The 14,995-nt window shown below is 35.4% G+C and overlaps 1 protein-coding gene across 1 annotated transcript in view; it reads left to right on the forward strand.

Annotated features, from left to right (window-relative positions):
- The window catches only part of VPS13B (vacuolar protein sorting 13 homolog B), an 876,795-nt gene that overhangs the window by 68,227 nt on the left and 793,573 nt on the right, over positions 1 to 14,995 (forward strand). Inside the window, exons 5-7 of the mRNA XM_031669315.1 lie at positions 575 to 742; positions 8,657 to 8,838; positions 13,223 to 13,397. Of these exons, the coding sequence (XP_031525175.1) occupies positions 575 to 742; positions 8,657 to 8,838; positions 13,223 to 13,397 (525 nt within the window). The remainder of the gene's footprint in view (positions 1 to 574; positions 743 to 8,656; positions 8,839 to 13,222; positions 13,398 to 14,995) is intronic.

Consider the following 14,995-nt stretch of genomic DNA (forward strand, 5'->3'; position numbering starts at 1 on the left):
CTCTATTCTATTTTAACATTAAATATTAGTAAGTGAATAGAGTTGAATTCATTATGATGGTCATGTTTCCTCTATCCCAGGCATAACTTTTAAATATTTTTATGGCTAAACTAGGAAGAGTTGATGGTAGCTGATTTAAAAAGAAGCGTAAGCTTAAAGAAGCCCATCTTTTAATATACTGTATAATCAGCATTTAGTAACATTGTTTCATTTTGGAAAATATTTACATAATACAATAAGCAAAAATCAAACAAAGTACTTGACGTATAGGATAATCATTGTATGGGATCTAGTATTATGTTATCAAAAATATATATGGTCTTTGTGGTTTCTCTTAGTGTGTGAATACTTCACTATGGAACTTCTTGATAATGACATTTGTTGGGCTGGATCTGCTACTTACTAACTGTGTCACTTTGGCAAGCCTTTTAACCTATCTGAACTTTAGTTTCTCTTTGGGAAATATGCTAAATAATACCCACCTTTCTCATGCATTAAGTTCAATAACATTTTAAGAAATAATTATTTACTGAGAGATTTGTGGCTAATTAAAATCTTTTTTTCTATTTTATAGGTTATGTGCAGAGTCTGATTAGACGAGTTGTAAATAATGTAAACATTGTGATAAATAATCTCATATTAAAATATGTTGAAGACGATATCGTTCTTTCAGTCAACATCACTTCTGCAGAATGTTACACAGTAGGTGAATTATGGGATCGTGCATTCATGGATATTTCTGGTGAGTAAATATCAAGAATACTGTATATTTTTCCATAATTGAAACAATTGCTTTAACTCTTAACCTTTCTTTGGGCCAACTGACTTGCTGGTAAATGTTATCAAATCTTCATGCCTCCAGTGTGGAAAAAGAATGCACATATACAAAATGTTGCATATGATTACGGGAGGTTAGGAGACACTCCAAATTCAGAAATCTATACTTGTGGGGTGTTTTTTTGTTTGTTTATTTTTGAGACAGGGTCTGGCTCTGTTGCCCAGGCTGGAATGCAGTGGTGTGATCTCAACTCACTGCAACCTCTGCCTCCTAGGCTTAAGCAATCCTCTCACCTCAGTCTCTTGAGTAGCTGGGACTACAGGCACATGCTGCCATGCCTGGCTTTTTTTTTTTTTTTTTTTTTGAGACAGAGTCTTGCTCTGTCACATAGGCTGGAGTGCAGTGGTGCGATCTCAGCTCACTGCAAGTTGCACCTCCCGGGTTCACACCATTCTCTTGCCTCAGCCTCCCGAGTAGCTGGGACTACAGGTGCCCACTACCATGCCTGACTAATTTTTTGTATGTTTAGTAGAGATGGGGTCTCACCGGGTTAGCCAGGATAGTCTCCATCTTTTGACCTTGTGATCTGCCTGCCTCGGACTTCCGAAGTGCTGGGATTACAGGTGTGAGCCACCGCGCCTGGCCAAATTTTTGTGTTTTTTTGTAGTGACAAGGTTTTGCCACGTTGCCCAGGTTGGTCTTAAACTCCTGAGCTCTAGCAATTTGCCTGCCTTGGCCCCGCAAAGTGCTGAGATTACAGTTATGAGCCACCATGCATGGCCTGTACTTGTTTTTTAATACTTTTAATTTTCATTTTCTTACCTGCCACATGCTTGTTTCAAATGTGGTGTATAATACAATCATGCATTGCTTAACAACAGGGACATATTCTGATAAATGCATCTTAGACGATTTTGTTGTTATGCAAGCATCATAGAGTATACTTACACAAACCTAGATGGTATAGCCAGTACACACCTCAGGTATATGGTATAGGCTATTATTGCTCCTAGGCTGCAAACCTGTACAGCATGTTATTGTGCTGAGTACTGCAGGTAGTTGTAACACAGTGGTATTTGTGTATCTAAAAACAGAAAAGGTGTAGTAAAAATATAGTATTATAATCTTATGGGACAACCGTCATAGATATATGGTCTGTTGTTGACTTAGGTATTGTTACGCAGTACATAACTATATTTTATAGTGCCATGGGTTGTAGCAATAAAAGTTAAATGATATTTAGTTTGAATTGTTTATGTTTTTGAAAGGTGAAAGGCATCATGTTGCATTTACAAAGCTTGGTGAAGGCAAGGTAATATATCTGATTGATTTATGTTTTAGCCTTGTGTATTCCAGAGCACATTTGGAATTTCTTTCTTCTTTTCCTCTTCTCTCCCCCACCATCCCCCTCCCCTCCCCCTTTCATCCTCCCTTCCCTCTCCTCGCTTCTCCCCTGCCCCCTCTCCTCTTCCCCTTTCCTTTTTGAGAAACAGTCTCATTCTGTTGCCCAGGCTGGAGTGCAGTGGTGCTATCTTGGCTCACTGCAGCTTCGACTTCCTGGGCTCAGGTAATCCTCCCATCTCAGCTTCCCAAGTAGCTGGGACCACAGGCGTGCACCACTATGCCTGGCTAATTTTTGCATTTTTTGTAGAGATGGGGTTTTGCCCTGTTGCCCAGGCTGGTCTCAAACTCCTGGACTCAAGTGATCCACCCGCCTCGGCCTCCCAAAGTGTTGGGATTACGGGTGTGAGCCACCATGCCAGGCCTGGAATTTCTTGGTTGTCCTGAAGCCTCTTTTTATCTCTTTTTGATATTTAGTCATATATTCATTTATTCATCATAAATCCCAGTTAAAGGGTTAAAGCAAGGTGAAATTGAGTCTCAAGAGTGTTTAATTTGCCTGATTAAGGCATATAACTAGGAAGCAGCAGAACTGGAATATAGTTTTATTATTATGTGTTTTTTAAGCTTTAGTCTTCATATTTAACAAAAGGAGAATCCTGATGTTACAGCTTTGTTATGACATAAATAAGAGTGTAGGTAAGGCCCAAACATCATTTCTTGTATATTGTTAATGCCTCCTTTGCATCTTCTATGGAAAGAAATATTTGATTAAAAGGCTGGAAGAAGCAGCTATGGAAAATAGAAAACAAATAGAACTGGACAATGTAGGATTGAATTAATGAGTTGATATTTTTGGTGAAGAAATTTTATTTTAATTAATTAACGTTTTTGACACAGAGTCTCGCTCTGTCACCCAGGCTGGGGTGCAGTGATGCAATCTTGGCTCACTGCAACTTCTGCCTCCCGGGTTCAAGCGATTCTCCTGCTTCAACCTCCCAAGTAGCTGGGACTTTAGGCGCCTGCCAGCATGCCTGGCCCCAAGTAGCTGGGACTCTAGGCGCCTGCCAGCATGCCTGGCTAATTTTTATATTTTTAGTAGAGATGGGGTTTCACCATGTTGGCCAGTCTGTTCTCGAATTCCTGACCTCAAGTGATCTGCCTGCCTCGGCCTCCCAGAATGCTGGGATTACAGGCGTGAGCCACCATGCCCAGCCAGAAATATAATTTTTAATGTAGAAGCAATGCCAATTTTACTTTTGGAAATTATCATGATTTAGAATTCTGGATCAGGAGTTGGAAGATGTTAGTTGGAATCTTCTCTCCACTATTCATTGATAGTGCAAACTTGGGTGAGTCATTTATAAAATGACTGCTTCTAACTTGCCAATGTATCTTCAGAAGCAAATATGATACCATATGAAAGCTCATGATGATGGTGGTGATAAAGACAGTGAAAATAGTATCTTCTGTTTATTTAGTACCAGGGCTAGTGTTATATATTTTGTATTAATTATCTTGTTTAACCCTTTAACTCTCTGAGGAAGAAACTATTATTTTCCCTTTTATTAGTTTTTTTTAAAAATAGTTTTTTTTTAAGTGAAGCATAACATACAAAAAAGAAAGAGCATTAAGCAAAAACACATAACTGGCCAGGTGTGGTGGTTTACGCCTGTAATCCCAGCATTTTGGGAGGCTGAGGCAGGCGGATCACCTGAGGTCAGGAGTTTGAGACCCGCCTGGCCAGCATGGTAAAACACCATCTCTACTAAAAATACAAAAAAAAATTAGCTGGGCATGGTGGCAGGTGCCTGTAATCCTAGCTACTTGGGAGGCTGAGGCAGGAGAATCGCTTGAACCTGGGAAGTGGAGGCTGGGTGAGCCGAGATTGTGCCACTGCGTTCTAGCCTTGGCTATAGAGCAAGACTCCATCTCAAACAAACAAACAAAAAAACTCAAAAACAGAGAACCCACATAGCGAAATGACATACCATAAAATGAACATACTCATGTAACCACTACCAAGCTCAAGAAATTGAACAATCTCAGTACCCAGAAGTGCTTGTTGTACATATACTCACTTACTACTGCCCCTTCTTTCCCCAAAGCAACCACTTTCCTGACATCTGACACCGTAGTAGGGTTTTGACTCTTTAAATTTTTATTTGAATGGAACCATATGTATTTTTGGGCCTAGATTATTTTGCTCAATATTATGTAAGTGAAATTTATTCAGGTTTTTGTAACAATAGTTCATTTGTGTGTGTATATATCTGTTTCCTCTCCCTGCACAATCAGGTGAGGAAGGGTTGGGATTCTGCCTGCACTGGTCTTTCCTGATGTATGGGGGATGGTGAGTTTGCAGGTCTGGTCCATGTTGTGAATAAAACATTTTTTTGCTCAGTGTACTATTGATATAGATTTAATTATGTCCAGTTTTGGCTATAATGAATAATGCTATAATGAACATTTTCATACATGTCCTTTGGTGGACATATACATATATTTCTGTTGGGTATATGCCTAGGAGTGAAATTACTGGGTCATACTGTAGGCCTATGTTAAGCTTCAGAGATAACTGACAAATAGTTTTTTCATAATAGTAATGCCATTTTTTTATACCAACAAGTAATGTATGAGGCTGTATTAAAATATTGCAGTTAAAATAAGAATTGTAATGTCTTTATGAGGGTAAAAAGACAAGCCACAGATGGAAGTGTATATTCTTGATACTTACAATTTGCAACATACTTATATCCACAATATATAACTTTTATAAATCAATAAGAAAAAAATAGCTCAATAGAAAAGTGGACAGGAGACTTGAACAAACATGTAAAAAAGAGTATACCCCAAAGACCAATAAACATAAGATGTTCAATTGACACCAAATCAGATTGCACTAATTACTTGCCATAATGGATTAAAAAATAAAATATTTGGGCCATCTATCTATTCTTTCTCCTTTAACTCATTCCTTCCCCTTACATATTTTTAAAATAATTTCCAAGACTTTTATTTCAATATAAAGGTCTTCAGAATATCTAGTCTTTTCTACTATTAGAGGCAGAATCCTATCATCTCCCATATGGTTGACATTCAAGTTGTTCTAAAATACTGACATTGCCCATAATGCTGGAATGTACATCCTTTTCTATGTTTCCTTGTTACGTGTTCAAGTTCTGTAAATTATGATCAGGAAAAGAATAACTGAGTATGTAAACATTCAGTTATGTTTTATATTGCTGAATTGTTCTCTGAAATGGTTAAATCAATTTATTACCATCCATACTATATGTGAGAATTAATATTTCTTTTTTTTCCTTTCCAAGTTATATTTTAGGTTCGGGGAGTACATGTGCAGGTCTGTTACTTGGGTAAATTGCATGTTGCGTGCATTTGGTATACAGATTATTTTGTCGTTCAAGTAATGAGCATAGTACCTAATGGTTAATCTTTTGATTCTTACCTTCCTCCCACCCTCCACCCTCAGGTAGGCCTTGGTATTTATTGTTCCCTTCTTTGTGTCCATGTATACTCAGTGCTTAGCTCCCACTTATAATTGAGAACATGCGGTGTTTGTTTTTCTGTTCCTGCATTAATTTGCTTAGGATAATGCCCTCCAGCTCTATCCATATTGCTGCAAAGGACATGATTTCATCTTTTTTTATGTCTGTGTAGTATTCCATGGTGTATATGTCTGGTATTTTCTTTATCTAGTCCACTGTTGGGCATCTAGGTTGATTCCATGTCTTTGCTATTGTGTATAGTGCTGCAATGAACATACACATGCGTGTGTCTTTGTGGTAGAAAAGATGTATATTCAAAAGCATGTTGCCTATGCTTTTGAGGTCTTAGTCATAAATTCTTTGCCTAGACCAATGTCAGGTCTTACATTTAAGTCTTTTATCTATCTCAAGTTGATTTTTGTAGTGAGAGATAAGGGTCTAGGTTTGTTCTGCATATAGATATGCCGTTTTCCCAGCACCATTTATTGAAGAGACTGTTCTTTTCCTCAGTGTGTTTTCTTGGCCCCTATGTAGAAAATCAGTTGGCTGTAAATGCTTGGATTTATTTCTGGGTTTTTAAATTTTATTCCACTGGGCTATGTGTCTTTTTTTGTGCCAGTACCATGCTGTTTTGGTTATTATTGCTTTTAGTAAATTTTAAAGTCAGGGAGTATGATGCCTCCAGCTGTGTTCTTTTTGCTTGGGGTTGCTTTGAGTATTTAGGGTCTTTGTGGTTCCATACATATTTTAGGATTGTTTTTTCTTATGTCTGTGAAAGTGTCATTGGTATTTTGATAGGGATTGCATTGATTTCATAGATTGCTTTGGATAGTATGGAAATGATTTTGGAAGAATTCCCTCCACTTCAATTTTTTGGAATAGTTTGTGAATATTGGTATGAGTTCTTTAAATGTTTGGTAGAATATGACAGTGAATCCAAAGGTCTTAGGCTTTTCTTTGATTGCTTTCTCCAGGTTTGGGAAGTTTTCTCTATTTCTTTGAATAAGTTTCCTACCTTTTTTTTAAAAATAGTATTCTTATATGTTGTATTTTAGGTTTGCTGTTTTCAATCAATACTATGCTTTTAATGTTTCTATATATTGGCGTATATAGTTGAAGAGCCCTAATTTCAGTGATGAATAATATTTTACTGATTAAATTGTAGCATATTTTTAAAGTAGGTACCAGAAACTATAATTCATTTTGTAAGTTTTTGAAATATAGTTGCTGTTATATTTCATGTTAAAAAAAAACATTTTTAAAACAGTAATTTCCTTTTTTCACTGAATAGTAATTGTCTGGGGTATCCTTGAAATATGAATACTTAACTTTTTTTTTTTTTTTTTAGAGAGAGTCTTATTCTGTTGTCCAGGCTGGAGTGCAGTGGCATGATCTTGGCTCACTGCAAGCTCTACCCCCTGGGTTCAAGTCATTCTTGTGCCTCAGTCTCCTGAGTAGCTGTGATTTTCTGCATTTGCCACCACACCCAGCTAATTGTTGTATTTGTAGTAGAGATGGGGTTTCACCACTTTGCCCAGGCTGATTTTGAACTCCTGGCCTCAAGCAATCTGCCTCCACTTCCCAAAGTGCTGGGATTATAGGCGTGAACCATCATGCCTGGACTGAATAGCTTACGTTCTTATAGCACAGTAGATGAGAACATGAGCTCTGCAGTACGGTTGCCAGAGTTTGAATTACAGCTCTAATCTTTATAAACTGTATAACAGTAGACAAACTATTACCACTGTGCCTCAGTTTTCACATTTTTTAACAGGACCTTATAAATATTGTCAGATAAGAGATGTAAAAGACTTAGTGTAGTATCTGAGTAATAGCAAATACTCAGAAAATGATAATTGTTATCATAAAGAGAGGGAAGGAAACACCTACAGGATATCTTATGTTTTTTCTTCTCATTTCTAGTCCTACTATTGTAATTTCTTAATTTGTGTACACATATAATATTAGTAACTAAATCATTATTCATATAATATGTACATTTGAAATATGGTAGTCATATATTTTTTTCAAGTAACAGACAACTTTGAAATTTATCTGCAAATAATACTATTTAGACACATCTTTAATTTCTACTTTTTAAAAACTTAAAAAATAAAATGTTGAATTAATTAGAAGTTACCAGGATATACTCAGAAATAGTGTTGTAACCCGAACTAAAACACATTTTATTGTTTTTTAAATTCCCATGGCTAACTTAAAATCACTGGGCAAGTGGATTTGGGCCTGATATTTACCTAGGAATTGCTTATCAGTTAAGAAATAAATGATTGATTTGCTAAAGGCTTCATTTCATACTTTTATACTTTACCATCAACTGTTTTATTTTTATTCCTTTGAAAATATACTCTAGACTGTTATTGGTGATTTCTTTATTAATGTGGTATTTTCCACTAGACCTTTCTGTCATAATACAAGTGTTTTTTATCTTCTCTCTCCAATATGGTAGCCACTAGCCACATGTGGCTGTTGAGCACTTGAAATATAGCTAGTGCAACCAAGGACCTGAATTTTTATTTTTATATAATTTTAATTTTAAATAGCCACATATGGCTGGTGGCTACCATATTGGATAGTGCAAGTTTAGAGTAGCAGTGAGTTTTTTAATATAAAATGAATGTTAAGTGAATGACTTCTTCAAAAAATTATCTTTAGTATGGATTCTTAAGAATTTTATTATCTCATTGTGTAAGAGAACTGTAGTGAAATTTTTCATAATTAAAAATAATTTGTAGTTAATGTGTCATGCATATTGGGGGTAAGCTAATTAGGTCTCTGATTCTTTACGTATAAAATGGGGAGAATTGTGCCTATTTCATAAAGTTGTTGGAAGATTTAAATTGTATAATAAAATGAAAAGTTCATTGCATATGGTCTGACATTATGTATTAAACGCTCCATGAATCTTATTTTCTGTTATTAGTTTTATTACTATTTATACTAATAAATAATGGTTGCCTTTCCCTTGCTCATTTTCCTTTTTACTTAAAATGTTTTCTTTCCTTTTTAGCAACTGATTTGGTGCTGAGAAAGGTTATCAATTTTTCTGACTGTACAGTTTGTCTTGATAAACGGAATGCCAGTGGTAAAATAGAATTTTACCAGGATCCTTTATTGTACAAATGTTCCTTCAGAACTCGTCTTCATTTTACATATGATAACCTAAATTCCAAGATGCCATCTGTTATTAAAGTAGGTATCTCTTTTTTTTGTAGTTAAGTTGCATGTCTTTATTTTGTTTATTGACTCTTGCGGATGATAATCATTATTAACAAATGAGGAAATTAACCTTATAAATATGTATGCCATGTGTTTTTATAAAAATTTTATTTCTGTTTATGATTTTTATGTTGTATTTATACATTTCTGTATGATATATTCTAGTAGAGTTTAGAGACAACTTTTCTCTGTAATTTTATTTTTTTAGTTTGTCCAGCTGTTTATTAGTGTTTCTCTCTTCAAGTAGATAGAGGAAATAATATTAAAGGGTATATTTATACCCACAATGGACTGCATATCAGTATTCTGTATTTCAGTTCTTATAATCTGTTCAGCATGATCTGCTATCTATACTTTTTCTTCTCTTTACTAGGTGACTTTGTAAAGCTTGATATACTAACCCAATATTTTAGTTCATTGGTTCAAGAAGTTTTAGCTTTTGATTTATGATTTTTAAAATGTAATTAAAATCTTAGGGAGTTATTCAGGACATGTCTTTTTATTTTTTATTTCCATTTTTATTTAAGATTAAGGGATTTGTTATAAGGGTATATTGTATGATGCTTAGGTTTGGGCTCCCATTGATACCATCACCCAGATAGTGAACATAGTACCCAATAGGAAGTTTTTCAGCGCTTATTCTCTCTCCCTCCTTCCTTCCTTTTAGAGTCCACACTGTCTGTTGTTCCCATCTTTATGTCCATGTATACCAAAGATTTAGCTTCCATTTCTAAGTGAGCACAGGACATGTCTTTTGATACCTGTGAAAATTTTCTCTCCAATGTAGTGTATGTTTTCAGTGTATGTGGTTAGTATCTAAGCATAAATATTGTTGTCTTATTTAAGTTTTCTGAATATTGTTTGTCTGCCTATCACTGTATCTTGGAAAAAGAATTCGGTGACTTCTGATCCGTTAACTAGGTTTTAATGTGGAATAAATGTTTATTGTTGAATTACTTGCCACTGACTGTCAAAGTTCTGTGATGGAAGGGCTGGACTTAGGTGTCTGAACACTGGTATTGACTACTGTTTCTGTTTGGGTATGGCTGTTACATTATATTTTATTTAAAATATAATTTTTTCTATTTTATGTAGCCTTACTGTACTTAATATGTAAAATCTACATTTTTTTTCTTGGTAGTGCTCAGTCACCTGTGTTTTACTTTTTTCCACACAGTGTATAATGCATATTGGTTTGTTTATATTCTGTTACTTTTTCCTTCTATATTTGAATTAGCTTCTTTGGCAAAGATAAACATGGAAAATAATTAACTTAGTAATATTGATGGCTCTATCTCAGGGAAATGGGCTTACTTTCTTTAGCCTTGGGTTTTCTAGTAAAGTTGGGGAATGTGAAGGTAAATTCAAGATACATTGAAAGCAAGTAATGGATATATGTACGTTTACTATATAAAATACTCTTTTTGATCATTAGTGCATATGTAATAGTCTGTTCTGGGATGTGGTTATATTAGAGGAAGATAAAAATAGATGAGAAAAAACTTAGTGTTGGCATATAAGTAAGTTTGTGTTCTCACAACTGATTAGCCATGACATTTCACTGAAAAAGTCCCTTAACATAAATAAACGTGTATAATAGTTGCCAAATATGTGATATCAATGTTTTATGCTCAACTGAAATCAATTTTTGAGGTTTTATTTCTTTCTTCTTTTCTTTTCTCTCTCTTTTTAATTCCCTCCTTTCTCCCTCCCTTCTCCTCCCTTTCTCTCCCCTCCCCTCTGCTCGCTCTCCTTTTTCCTCTTTCCTTTTTTCTTTACCTTCGAGGCTCCCTGTCACCCAGGCTGGAGTGCAGTGGCACAATCATACTTCACTGTAACCTTGAACTCCTGGGCTCAAGCGATCCTTCTGCCTCAGGCTCTCAAGTAGCTAGAACTATAGGCGCATGTCTCTATCCCTGGCTCATTTTAAATTGTTTTTTGTAGAGACGGAGTCTCACTCTGCAGCTCAGGCTGGTCTCGAACCTCCTAGCTTCAAGTAATTCTCCTGTCTACGCCTCCCAAAGTGCTGGGAATCCTGGCATGAACCACCATGCCTGCCTGAGTTTTTTGTTAATACTATTGTAATGTTGAGATTTGCCATTGTGGGTTAGACCCATCATCCTTCCAACTCCTAATCCTAGGGAATATGTATTAAATAGATATGGTCAACCTCATTAATTACCTCACAAACAGAGGTTTCTCAAAATGCTCTGGATACTCTATTTCTTTTCTTTCTTTTCTTTTTTTTTTTTTTTTGAGACAAAGTCTTGTTCTTGTTGCCCAGGCTGGAGTGCAGTGGCATGATCTCAGCTCACTGCAACCTCTGCCTCCTGGGTTCAAACAATTCTCCTGCCTCAGTCTCCCGAGTAGCTGGGATTACAGGTGCCGTCCACCAGGCCTGGCTAATTTTTGTATTTTTAGTAGAGACGGGGTTTTGCCCTGTTGATCAGGCTGGTCTCGAGCTCCTGACCTCATGCGTGATCTCCCTGGCTCAGCCTCCCAAAGTGCTGGGATTACAGGCATGAATCACCGTGCCTGGCCCCTCTGTTTCTTTTCAAATCTTTCATGTATGTTTATTTTGAATGCATTTATATTTTGGGTTGGCTTTTTATAATTTTCCATTTTTTTGTGTGAAATAAATATGTTCTGGTGATTATGACGTTTATGAGATACAGATCCTATGGGTACGTAATTTATTTAACGTTTCTCCTGTTTTTAGAAATTTACTTTGCAGTTTCTCAGAGCAGTGAAATTCTGTGCATAGATCTTTGACCACATTTCCTGAGTAATTCCTTAGGAAAGATTTGTATAATTGCAAATATCTTTTTTTTAAGACCTGTGATCTGTATTGCCAAATTGTTTCCAGAAAGATTTAGCCAGGTTATACTCCCATGAACATTAGGGGGAGTGCCTACATCATACTCTTGTTATCCTTAAATATGATCATATTTTAAAAATTGCCAACTTGTTGAACAACAAATGATATGTAATTTAATTGCTGTTTATTACTGAAGTTAGATTTTTGAAAACACATTCACTGATCATTTGTTCTTTGTATTCTCAGTTCGGGTTCTTTATCCATTTTCCTGTTGACTATTAATCTTACTCGTTTTAAGGAGTTTTTAAAAAGACACTTAAGACAGATTCTTTGTTGTTGGTTTTGCTGACTGCTTATGTCCAGTGCTATTGGTGCAATACAAGATTTAAAAGAATATGGCAGAGAAATTTCAAATTAAGGAAACTTTAGCAGATGTGCATACTCCTTTCCTGCTCACCTCCCCCATTCATTCCCCATTTTCTTACCTCTTCATTGTTTATTCAGTGTATGATTATTAGGTCAGTTTTTAAAAACTTGTGCTTATATTTGAAATATGGTATTTCACAGTCCCCCCATACAGTTTTCTCCCCCTTAACATGAACTTTTTTATGTGCTTTAAGCCCTAAAAATACGATGATTGCCATTACTACTACTTCATCTTTCATAGACACTCAAATACATTAGTCAAAATAAACCTTCTAAGAGACTGGACTTTATGGCTTAATTGGTTTTACTCCATATTTCGATAACAGCAGGAAACCATTACACCGAAGCTGTGTTTATATTCCATTGATGTCTCTTTATTTAAGGAGAACTTTGATTGCTGTATATCCTATTTGCTAGTAGTTAATCTTATTTCTTTGTTATAATTGTTTCATTTTATCAGTTGAATAAATTTTATGTCATTTAAATCTTTACAATTTGAAAAATTTTGTTATTTAAATCTTATTTAAAATTTGAAAAACGTTTTTCAACATACATTTCACTTGTTTTTCCATATTTGACAAAAATTTTTATTAATTACATACTTTCATAGTTGTAATATTAGTCTTTTCCCCAGTTAACACATGGTTTTAGATGTACGTATTATTTATGGTTAATAAACCTGGAAAGAATGATTAGAGTTTCACTAAAATGACATAAAATTTTTATTATTCTTGGTTTTGACAGATTGTTCTGTTTTTTGGGGGTAGTACTGTTATTCTCTTAATGTTATAGAGTAGCTATTTGGTTACATAACTAACTTTGTTTCTGGAACAGTAATCTGGAAATCTAATGTGATTATACCTTCTCACTATTAATTCTATTTGTATGTACATCATTTGGTTTAATATAGTTTCTAGCTAACGTGTATTGATCATCATAGCAAAATCTACTTAATTCCTAAGATCTTAGAGTATCGTTTTGATTTAAGTATTAAAATGTTTGGAGCGTTTCTTTTGTGTTAGGCCATTTGAAGACCTTAAAACATTTCTTTACGTAAAAGGTACTCTTTTTAAACATGTGTTTGTTGGTGTTTTTGTCTTTTTCAAAATGCAGATTCATACTTTAGTAGAAAGTTTGAAACTTTCTATCACAGATCAACAACTGCCTATGTTTATTCGTATAATGCAACTTGGAATTGCTCTTTACTACGGAGAAATAGGCAGTTTTAAAGAAGGCGAAATAGAGGACCCTACTTGTCATAATAAAGATATGCTAGGAAACATTACAGGTAACTAATGTAAAACTTTATTAAACAAAAACTTTAAGACTATTCTTACATTTTACCATTGAGAAACTTTAAAAAATGTATTAGATTGAGTTTTACTGTATTCTAATGAGATGGGCTGATTGTTTTTTGGTTGTTTTACACTATTTTAATTTTTTTGTTTTGTTTTGAGACGGAGACTAGTTCCGTTGCCTGGGCTGCAGTGCCGTGGTGCAATCATGGCTCACTGCAACCTCTGCCTCTCAGGTTCAGGCAGTTCTCTTGCCTCAGCCTCCCAAGTAGCTGGGATTACAGACATGCACCACCACACCTGCCTCATTTTTGTATTTTTTTAGTAGAGATGGGGTTTCACCGTATTGGCCAGGCTAGTCTCAAACTCCTGACCTTGTGATCTGCCCGCCTTGGCCTCCTGAAGTGCTGGATACGAGCCACTGCACCTGGCCTACACTACTTTAATTTTATCTACATGCTGGATGACATTCTGATTTTTTCCTATATGCTAAAAATAACATATATTTCTAATAAATATAAGTGTTCAGAATGTACTACTTATTTATTTATGAATGAGACAGGGTTTTGCTCTGGCACCCAGGCTGGAGTGCAGTGGCACGATCATGGGTCACTGCAACCTCGACCTCCCAGGCTCAGGTGATCCTTCTACCACAGCCTTCCTAGTAGTTAGGGCTGCAGGCACGCGCCACCATGCCTGACTAATTTTTGCATTTTTTGTAGAGACAGGTTTTGCTGTGTTGCCCGGGGTGGTCTCAAACTCCTAGGCATAAGTGATCTGCCCACCTCAGCATCACAAAGTGCTGGGATTACAGGCATGAGCCACCATGCTTGACTCGGGATATACATTTGATAAAAGTTGAAGTAGTATAACCTCAAAATTTCCTAGTACATAATAGTATTGGTAATTTTTCTGCAAAACTTCACTTAAGTAAAATTGAATTATTTTAGTGCTGTTAATTAATGAAATGTAAACTTCATTGAAGGATATGTAATGTGGGAAAATACAGAGATCATTTTGATGTATTTCTTTCCCTTAGAATTTTAAGATAAAATAGGACAGATAGATGTGTCAGTAGTTAGTTAAGTATGATGTATGGTAGAATGGCAGAAAGTTTGATAAATATCATGAATGATCTGATGTAGAAAGATGAAAGGAATGACTGATTTCAACTTGGTATAGGGCCTGAGACTCAGAAAGTTTTAAGATGATTAATTTCCATAGATAAGGCCCTAAGAGAAGGGCATTTAAAACTTAGGAGCAAATAAACCAATTAAAAATGGGCAAAGAGACATTTCTCCAAAGAAGATAAACAAATAGCAAACAAGCAAATCAAAACCTCAATGACATACCACTTCACAGGTACTAGATGACTATAATAAAAAAAAAATACAAAATAACAGGTATTGGTGAGGATGTGGAGAAATTGGAACTCATATAAGTTGTTGTTGGGAGTGTAAAATGGTATATAGTTGCTTTGGAAAACAATATGGCAGTTCTTCAAAACGTTAAATATAGAGTTACCATATTGACCCAGCAATTCCATTCCTACGTATATATCAAGAGAATTGATAACATATGTCCATGTAAA

This window comes from Papio anubis, chromosome 8, assembly GCF_008728515.1.
Source record: "Papio anubis isolate 15944 chromosome 8, Panubis1.0, whole genome shotgun sequence".
NCBI classification, from domain to species: domain Eukaryota; kingdom Metazoa; phylum Chordata; class Mammalia; order Primates; family Cercopithecidae; genus Papio; species Papio anubis.